General features: G+C 36.4%; 1 protein-coding gene across 3 annotated transcripts in view; it reads right to left on the bottom strand.

Annotated features, from left to right (window-relative positions):
- LOC111795359 (indole-3-acetaldehyde oxidase-like) overlaps positions 1-9,383 on the bottom strand; it is a 33,891-nt gene extending 24,508 nt beyond the window's left edge. The window contains exons 1-13 of one of the 3 annotated variants that reach the window (XM_023677732.1): positions 8,844-9,383; positions 6,304-7,998; positions 5,346-5,605; positions 5,038-5,247; positions 4,567-4,785; positions 2,304-3,266; positions 1,701-1,796; positions 1,483-1,581; positions 1,147-1,336; positions 620-869; positions 368-471; positions 220-274; positions 31-133 (exon numbers count right to left, since the gene is read on the bottom strand). In XM_023677732.1, coding sequence (XP_023533500.1) covers positions 465-471; positions 620-869; positions 1,147-1,336; positions 1,483-1,581; positions 1,701-1,796; positions 2,304-3,266; positions 4,567-4,785; positions 5,038-5,247; positions 5,346-5,605; positions 6,304-7,998; positions 8,844-8,997 — 4,143 coding nt within the window. In that variant the 5' untranslated portion in view covers positions 8,998-9,383 and the 3' untranslated portion in view covers positions 31-133; positions 220-274; positions 368-464. Of the gene's footprint in view, positions 1-30; positions 275-367; positions 472-619; positions 870-1,146; positions 1,337-1,482; positions 1,582-1,673; positions 1,797-2,303; positions 3,267-4,566; positions 4,786-5,037; positions 5,248-5,345; positions 5,606-6,303; positions 7,999-8,843 lie in introns of those variants that run through there. The other 2 variants (XM_023677731.1, XM_023677733.1) reach the window with 2 other exon arrangements.
- Positions 9,384-10,545: the final 1,162 nt, after the last annotated feature.

Raw genomic sequence — 10,545 nt, 5'->3', positions numbered from 1 at the left:
TAGAGAGGAAAAGAAGTGGAATCAGAGAAATAAAATAAAGAAAAGATAAATTTATTTAACCTGAAGATTCAAACCTCGACCTTTCGATCGAAGGTATATATTACATACCGGTTAAACTCACTTTGACTTTAACCTACAACAAATATGTAGGTAATGAGTTTAACTTAGAAGTAATTGAACTATGTCCAAATGAAATTTAAGCAAAGATTAAAATTTTACATTGGAATATCATATCAGCATGCCTCCTTTTATTACACCTCTTGACCCTTTTGCTCTGCAAGATCATTTACCATCCACTTCAGAATGGCAACACAAACTAAAGCAAATGATACATATATGTATAATTTTAGTGTATTGAAAAAATTACTCTCATGTCGCTTCAGACGGTAGATAGCACCATTAGTTCAACCCACTGCTCTGACCTCTAAGCTTCCCAGAAGTTTAAGAGTTCATCCAAACGCATCTTACTGCCTGAAAAGGAAATTTACCAGAGCCATCATTTCAAAAGGCTCCATCAGAAAATGAGCAATGTATGGTAAGCTGATGATTTTATTTTTGTAGTTTTCATCTATAGTATTTCTCTGCTGCATATGAACTAGAAAATGAGCAAGTGCATCACCTAGCTGTGTTTTGATCAGCTCGCAATGCGTCTACTTCTGATTCATTGATCCATTTCAAGTAACTTTCCACACAGTCTAGCCCGCATGCCTCTTTAACAACAGGCAAGGTAGCAGGAACCTCCAGCTGAAACGCGTGATCAGACTCGTCTTGACCGCGCCATCTTCGTATCTGTTTACGTGCTTCTTTAATTGCCGCTTGTGTTGCACAGTGAACTGATGCAGCTAGTAGCAATGGTGGTTCTCCAGAAGCTGCACAAATGCATTTCGTTTATTCAAATCCCACTCCGAAGAAACCCTTGTATCCATGCTTTTTACCCTTTGGATTGTATACATAATTGTTTTCATCATCCATATAGATTAAATGATATGTATTTTCCTTTTTAGTTTCTATGTTAAGCCAACATCTGATGATGGAGCAGATAATTTCTATACATATTGCATACATTGTTTTCATAATTGCTTCTACGAAAAAGTCTATAAGGAAAATGAAAAATATAACTTCGAATGACAATAAAGTTTGACTAACCTTTTGAAGAGAGAACGCGTTTTTTATGATGTCCGGAGTTCAAAATTTGGACGTTGAACTGTTTCGGTATGGTGTCAATTGTCGGAATTTTGTAAGTCCACGTGCTGGCATTAATCATTAGTCCATCAGAATTTGTCAGGTATTCTTCTGACATAAAAAATCCAATTCCTTGAACAAAGGCTCCTTCAACCTACAAAAACCGATTCCCATCAATAAGAGTATCGACACTTAGAACATCTGATCAATCAATTCCAACAGAACAATAGCTATATAGAAGCTGAAAAGTGCACAAACTGGAAACTTCAGGGAGATTGAAGAACAGTTCAAACAATTAACCTGTCCCAAATCTACTGCAGGGTTGAGGCTCTGTCCACAATCATAGATAATATCTGAACGTAAAACTGACGTTTCTCCGGTGAGAAGATTAATCTCCACCTGTCATAGCATGGTTTTTGTGAGTTGAACTGTGCAGTAAGATAAACTGGCAGTGAAGTGGTTAAATTTGAGAATAATACAATAGTAAATACAAAGGGAGGTGTTATTAGTGCACTTGCCTCACTAACTGCAACTCCATAGTTCAAGTATCGCATTGACACAAAGTCGGGAATGTACATAGAATTAACTGATAAATTCACTGATTCCAAGTTTGCCTGCATTTTTCCCGTCATAAAACGACCAAGATGTTATAAACCCAAAGATATGTCTCCATAATCATAAAGCCCAAAGGAATTATAATGAGGAGGTAAGAAAACTGGTCACTTAAGAAACTAAACATGTAAAATTATAAATCAATCACCAGACCAAAAAGAATCGGCAACATGGCGGCCATTAAAATCAAACTAGAAGACCTTGATCATAAGTCCGACCCTCCTAAACCGCTCATAACTAAAACAAAATAAACCATTTTTTTAAGCATATGGAGAAATTACGAAAAAAAAATCAAATCACAACCTTCTGCATTGAATCTAGAATCTTTTTACTTAAAGCAACTATTTTTTACGTGAACTACTAATGAAATTTTTAAAAACCATGTATATGCATCGACCCTCCTACACTTCAGAAACTAATATCACTCCGAACTAAAGACAAACGGTCACTATAGCCAGAAAACATGATTGCAATCATAAAATGTTCTACGAGATGGTGCAGACAACAACCTGGCTTATAAGCACATCCCATTTGACCGAACCCGTTTTCTCCTCCAGTCTTTTCTTGAGAGGTTGTAGTCTCTCTACCAATATATTGCAGCAAAGTCTAACTGCTTCGCAGCTTGATTCAGAGGTAGTACTCCCAGCTGTACACCCTCCTTGTATTAAGCTGACAGTATCAGATTGAACCACTCTCACCTTTTCCAAGAGGTTACCGGTTCCATCACATTCAATTGAGCTGAGGGCATATGCAACCATCTGTCTTACCTTTGTCCATAGCCCCTGGCCAAGTTCAATGCCTCCGACTTCCACAACAACAGAAGCATCAGTTAGAATGCTCACTTTACCAGGGGTTGGTCTCAAAAGTACCTCGTGCGTAATAGGAATTCGAGAAAGACCTCTCTTTTTCCATCTATTGCAGCTATTAAATTCATTCAACATTTCAGTCCTTTGTTTTAAGTTTGAAGATGTGGCTAACCTATCCCAAATGGAAGGTAATGTGTACTCTTGAGGTTCACCTACATCCTTGAAGAATCTGCTGAGGCTGTCAAACGTATGCAGATTTACTTTTCGGATAGTATCAACATCCATGCAAAGGGTAGATGCTACATGTTCAATCACCGCCTCAGCAATAAAGGATCCTTGTACCTCTCCAGGCGCTCGCATTGCAGATTTGCTTGTGTGGTTTGTTTTGCATACTTTTATGTCAAAAGATAAAGCACCCCAATCATACTTCTTAAGTGCATTGACAATGTTGTGTGGCATAACTGGACTTATATCACAACTCATCCCCGCATCAACCAATATTTCTAAATCCAATGCTGTAATTTTACCATTAGATTTGAACCCCACGTTGTAAGTAATCTTCATTGGATGTCGCCCTCCCATCATTATCATGTCAGTCTTCCTGTTAAGATAAATCCTGACTGGACGGCGTAACTTGTGGGCTGCAAGGGCACATGCCGTAGCAACCTAGACAACATAAATGTTAGAAGGTTTTAACTCATTCATTAGAATGTGCTATTCATCCTTCGGGAAATAATAAGGAAATCCTTAGCAAGGAGAAGGAAAAAAAAACAGAAAGAAAGCAAGCCATGGTGAATTGTTAAAAACACATAAATGGTGAAGAATGTGAATAGCTTAACTTAGATACACAACTAATTCTAGAGGTCGGTTACACAAACCATCTTTTATCTTTCTTTCAAAATTAGATAAAAAAAACAATTTCATTCATGTATGAACTTTACAAAAAGGATAGATAAACCAGGGTGATCATGTAAAACTTTCCCAATTGGTTAGAAGGGTAGCATAAGTGTGGGAATCAAAGGGATTAGACATTTTCTATAAACCATCTTTTTATAGAAACACTAAAAAGCATGTCGGTTTGAGAAAAAGTCAAAAGTAGGTTCAAGAATGAAGTATACTTCAAAATATAAATGGAATACAACATAAATCATGAGACTGTAATTGGCCACATCATCTCACGTACATCAAAACCTATATAGTTACCAAAGATTCTATTCAACACATTTTGTTTCCATAATTAGAATTTAAAATGACAAACCAGAAGTTGCCTTACTTTTAATTATCAAATAGCAACGAAAACAATAGTAAATAAGAGCGGTAGTACAAGTAAGAAATACTCCATTAATGATGTGGAGATAGCTAAGGACATCTGCTAGATTTTGGATACAAGATATCCATCCTAGTCATGGATGCAACTGCCCTACCCAACTCAGAAAGGTCGAAAGGAATTAATGTTGGACTTATTGGATAAATAGCAATGCAAGGATTTGTCATCAGTGCCCAATTCCAACACGACTTGTTAAGATATTCAGATGCACCAAAACAACCACACTTAGTCTGAGGAACCTATATATGCACATGCGTCCTTGTGCTTTGCAAACTAAAATAAGCTTTTAGGATACTCTGATGCCACTTGAATAATCAAGTGGCTCGAGTCTGTGCTTAAGTTGCAATTATGTCATCTTACTTGGATTCAATGACTAACTATCCTACCTACTAAGAAACACAACAGATCCATTACTATGATAATTTTCAACAAAAATTCGTTTCACATTGGTATCCAAAAAAATCTAGGAGAAATCTTAATCACATGTTTACTTGAATTTCCTTGCCTTCCTATCGAAGAAACATCACCACTAGTGAATTGCCAACCCAAAGATTTTTCAATGGAGGTGGGAAATCTTGGGTATTGAAGGAAGAACATTTTATGTAGCAGATAGATAGAGAGTTGGTAGCAGATACTCACAGCCATAGATTTGATAGCCTTTCCACCAAAGCCTCCTCCAACCCTCCTAGTAATTACACGGATATTATGTGCAGGAACGCCAAGACATTTTGCAATAACAGAATGTGCATTAGCAGGCCATTGACTTGAACTGTAGACTACCATGCAGTTATCTTCATCTGGAATGGCAAGGGCAGTTTGTGTCTCCATATAAAAGTAATATTGTGACCCAAGTTTGATCTGAATGTAAGCATTTATGAAAATATTAGAAGAAATGACTTAAATTTTAGATAGATAATAATAATAACACTTGTAGCAGTATTATTACAAACTAATTTTCTTGTGTGAAATTATCGAATGGGTAATGGTCAAATTTCTAAAATCAGACTCAAACGTGGTTCAACTTAATAAATCAGGCATGTTTCCAATTTCTTATCGAGGTTGGAATATCATAATTAAATTTAAGGCCAAGCATGTCATAGTAGAAGGTACCTGAGCAGCCTTAATATGGTGATCAGCTTCAGTCATTCCTTTTGACATATCTCCAACCTGTTCTGGATACAAAAATGCAGGGACCTCAAAAAAGCTTGATCTTTCAAGAGCACTTTCTACAGAAAGGATAGGTGCTTCCAAATCATCTATGTCATAATCCACTACTGCAAAGTCTGCTGCCGTATCGGCATGTTTCTGTGTATCCGCAACCTAAATAACAAGTGTAATAAGAAATAAGCACCTCAACAAGGAAGGATTCCTTATGTAACAAAAGTTTCTACAAATGAATCATGGGTTAATAGAATCACCACAAAAGCAAGTGGCTGACCAACGCTCTCAGTCAGCTTATCTGCAAATAGAACTTCATCACCAAACATAGTTCTAGCTCCAACGTTATGTCCACCCACAGGAATATCTTTGGTGGAAATAACAGCAATAACTCCCTTTGGTTGATATTCAGGAGAAAAAGTTAACCCATTCACCCTTGCCAAAGGCTTTCGGCTGTATATGAATGCTCCATATAGGCAATTTGTTGGTGAAGGAATATCATCCACATAGATAGCCTCACCTAAAATATTCATTTGCACATGTACATTGGTTTCATGATACTGAGAACAAGAAATCATGAAAAACAAATAGACCCTACAGACCATGGAACACCTGTTTGGTTAGTAATCTAAAATTTTAAAAAAAATTGAAAATAAATGATTTAAGGAAAAAGGAGGTTGTATTCCATATTTCTAGTGTTTTTTAATATGTGTGTTCGTAAATTGGGAATTGGATCCCAATTTAAAATAAATGAGTATGTAATATGAAATAGTATGTTTATCTTCTTTTATCTTTTATAGTGTAATTCTGACTTTATAATTTCAAATTTCAAATCTGAAAAATAAATGTTGTTTTCAGAAATTTTGTTGTTTGAACATGTAAAGCCTAATCTTTAAGTGAATGCATTATTAGAAGTTTCACAACTAGGTAATGTATATGCATTTGACACCAAGTAGGTACCATAGATCAAGCCAATGTTAGCATACAAAGAGTTCCAGAGCGAGACATAAAAGGCTAGCTCCAACAAGATATACAGGCACACATCTTCAAATCCATGCAAACAGAGGTGGAAAAATTGGTCATGCAGACAATGTTTCCAACAGAACGTTTCAGAGATTGTGAAGGCTCAAGGCGCATCAGGTTTATTAATATAGATTCATTTTATCTTAATAACAAAAAAGAATGTCCGAATTTCTATTATTACAAGGTATTTAGTACCTGAAGCTTGGATAGCAGCTCCGGATTTTGTAACGGTATCTCCAACGGGATGGTATTCTGAATTTAATTCGAGCGTCTGCTTTCCAGATGATAGTAGAGTTGCAGTGTTTTTATAACCAAACAGGTCGTGGTTTGAAGTAAATCTATCAGGTAATGTTGTAAAGGTATTCTTGCATCCATTTAGGCAATCACTCTTGATGGTAACATTTCCATCAACTAAGGAGCTTAAGAACTCAAAAAGAAAGCCAACGGCTAAGCTTGTCCTATAAGAAGGAGATGAAGTACCCTTTTCAGGAACTATAGTAGCTGCAATCAATGAGACAGCTTCAAATATTACATTATAATCCATAACTTTTCCAGCTAAAAATTCTTCGACCTTTCTTGCTCTAATGGCATGTTTGGTCCCATAGGCTCCAAAAGACAAGTGACAACTATTTAAAAGGATCCCATTTGAACTTTTACATGGAGAGATTACAGCTAAGAAAGCAGCATTTAGGTACGGTAGTGCATTTCCAAGAGGCCGAGGCGATGGTCTAAAAGTATTAAACAATACAGTAGTATCATTTGGATAAATATCTCTAACTGAATCCCAATTTGGGATCTTGACACTTAAAAGTACACATTTAGGACCCAATGGAGGCCTTTTAAGAAACTCATCCAACATAATCACTTCTTCGTTGGAACCAGTTAATATACTAATCATGGAACCTGCAGCAAGGAGTATTGTGGCAATATCTGAAGGAAACTGTCTTCTTTGTGCCATCATTAAATTTCCCCCAATGCTCGCAGTATTTCGGACAAACCCAGAGGCAATTTTCTCCATATGGTCTGCTATTTTACTGAACACCAGCTCACCTACTGAGGATGGTTCGTGGTTATTATTTTTCAGAGCCTCAATAGCCTTTGCAATCGTCACCGTTGCACCAATGTCTATTCCTGTTGAATCCCTTCTGATAACTGACAACTCAGGGATGTGTTTAAGATTAATATATCTCTCAACATGTTCAAATTCTTTGTAATATCCCACTTCTGTGTTGCCTACAACGAATTTTATTTTACTTGTATTGCTAGTCTCATTGCTTTCTAACAATCTGTTTAGATCCTCGACACTAACCGGATTTAACCAAGAGCGTCCCTTAGAGTCCACAAAAGGGATAGGCCTAAGTTCCTTTTTTAAAAATTCAGGAAATGACAAGAGGCCATTACTTTGACTATATGGTGGTAATTTACTCAATTTTACATCCTCACCACACCCCTTCCGCCAGAATGAGTTTAGCCCCAAATCCTCCATATCAACATCAGCAGCAAAACTCTTGCAGGCATCAGCAATGGGCCTATATCCTGTACAGCGACAGAGGTTTCCAGAAATAGCCTTTTCAGCTTCAGAAACCGTAAGTTTCGAGAATCCCGGAGAGGTCTCAGGTCGATTGGTCTTTTCAGCATCGACGAGAGCAGAAAAAAGTGAAACACACATTCCAGGGGTACAAAAGCCACACTGAGAAGCATGGAATCCAGCAAACCTTTGATGAATTGAGTGGAAACCGTCCTTGCTATTTCCAAGACCTTCACTGGTTGTAACAGAACACCCATGAATACTACAAAGCAAGGTGAGGCATGAACTTACAGTAAAATCCTCAACCTTATCTAACACAGGATCATACTTGGACAATAGCACAACACAAGCACCACAACCACCTACATTTCAAATTAACCAAACAAGTCAACAGATTTAGATTGAAATAAATTCCATACTATGATTCCTGTCGAGTGGAATAGTGAACTGATGATTAGTTAGAAATTGAATCCAGCCTTCCAATTTCCAGAGTTAAAAAGGACCCAATTGCTGGAACGTAACATCACATTCAACTTCAAACAGAATCCTTAAGAACTATGCTTTTATGTATTAAATCATAGTACACAGTAAGAGTTGTTTAACTTGATACTTATTACCAAGACATGTAGGCCAACCGCTAGCAGATATTTTCCTCTTTGGGCTTTCCCTTTCGGGCTTCCTCTCAAGGTTTTTAAAAAGTGTCTACTAGGGAGAAGTTTTCACACCCTTATAAAGGGTGTTTCGTTCTCCTCCCAACCAAGGTGGATCTCACAATTCACCCCCTTCGAAGCCCAGCGTCTTCGCTGGCACTCGTTCCTTACTCCAATCGACGTGGGACCCCACCAAATCCACCCCTTTGGGGCCAGCGTCCTTTGGTGGCCCACCAACCGAGGTGAGATCTCACATGTGAAGCCAATAATACCCAAAACTGAGGGTCACTGAAAAACATTAGCAACTAGCAAGAATATAAACAGTATAAAGTTGTATCAATTAGTTAGAAGTATGAAAAGAATGGACAAGACAACCGTGTTCGGGAAAGAGTCAACGGCGAGTACAGTAATTAAGGAAACAGATACTTAAAGTGCATAACATGTTGATACACAAGGCAGCTGAAGGAAATTAACAAAAAAAAAACGAGAGAAAATCCATATTTCCATGAAAAGTAAGCAAACCCAAGTCATGGATTTGAGGAAGATGAAGTAATTACCTTCACCACAGCCAAGCTTGGCACTCTTGAAAGGAGTATGGTGGCGCAGAAAGTGAAGCAAAGTAGTAGAAGGATCAACGGTAGAGAGCTCAAATCTCTGCTGATTAACAGCAAAAACCAGCGGAGATGCTGCTTTCTCTGGTTTATTCTCCATTGTCGGGTAGATGAAACTGTAGCGGCGGCGATAAGGGATAATAAATCTTCTTCCCTTCGGTGAATGAGACAGATTTGTCCGAACATGGAAACTGGGTGCAACAAATTTCTGGTCATGAGCTTAATTAACACGCGTTCATTTCCCACCCGGTGGATCTTCATTTTGATGCCAACAAAGACAACTTGAAAAAAAGTAATAATAATTTAACTTTTCCCCGAACCTCCTTTATCGAGGAAGAGCGAGAGACGGCAGAGGGAATGAATGAACCGGTTACGAAAAGAAACGGATGAACAAATCTTGAGTTGAAAATTGAAATTGCAGAGTTCATAGAATCAATCATAGAATGGGATGGCGTGAACGTCGCTGAGTGTCTCTGGCATGTCCACTGCTTGTCACTCTTTAGCCATCTGCCATTAACGGTGAATAGCGGTTATTGGCTGAGGGTAGGGCTCTTTCTGACGTCATCATCCACGTCATTGCCACGGTTACTTTTTTTAGTTTCCCTAGTGTGAGGTGGCCATTCAATAATATCTATTATCTTTTATTTTAAAAAGACTTTATAAATATCTTTTAAATGTCCAAAAGATTTTAATTTTTATTAATATCTTTAAACCTTTCAAACAAAAAAAAATCAATTTTTCTCTTGAGAAATTTTGCTCTATATTTATTTATAAATAATATTTTTTATGTTTAAGCTTCAAAATAATTTTTATTTAATAGATGTTTTTTTACTACTATTTTTCAGTACGTATTAACTTCTCTAAATTATTTTAGGCGAAATATATAAAAATGAATTCTAATTCGTCTTAAAAAATTTTAAAATAAGAATATTTTATTAAGCTAGATCAAACTTAAAATCTGTAACGATAATTAATTAAATTTAAAAAAAAAAACTCAAAATGCGTAACAATGTAACTTTTTTTTTTTAACTCTTTAAAAGATTAAAAAAAAAAATCAAACAAACAAAAACATAATAAATAAAAAATTGTGTCTAAATTAATTAATTTATGTTTGAGTTGACCAGATGATTAATATTTTATATGGGTTAGATCAGTAATATTGTTGTTTTTAAAAAACAAGAAAACAGTAATTTAATTTAAAAGAATTGATGATAATAATAATAATATTAATAATAGTGGGTATATATATTATATAACTTATAGAATCAAATGCCACGTGTATCGATTTTAGTGAAGTCAATATCAATAGTATAATTTAACCCTTAAAAAAATAATTGTTATTTGTTAAATTTTGACAATCAAATCAAACCGAAAGCGATAGAAAGTAACCTTTCCGTTAATAATATCATTGAACAAAAAAAAAAAAGAGATGATTTCTCAGCCCAACATAAACAACACCTATTACTTGAGATTGGAAGTTCCATTCATCAACTTTACACCAAAAAAGAATGTATATTGAGACTTGAACTTGTTGCAATCTCGTTGAATTAAGCTCGGGCGAGGCTTGGTGCTGCTGCTGCTACTCTTGGACGAGAAATGGGCAAGAGACTTGAAGCTTGCCCAATAACTCTAAGACAATTTCATGCTA

This window comes from Cucurbita pepo, chromosome LG05 (genome assembly GCF_002806865.2).
Source record: "Cucurbita pepo subsp. pepo cultivar mu-cu-16 chromosome LG05, ASM280686v2, whole genome shotgun sequence".
In the NCBI taxonomy this organism is placed as follows: domain Eukaryota; kingdom Viridiplantae; phylum Streptophyta; class Magnoliopsida; order Cucurbitales; family Cucurbitaceae; genus Cucurbita; species Cucurbita pepo.
Note: the sequence above shows the minus strand (reverse complement) of the source record. Positions and strands in the feature narration are given on the sequence as shown.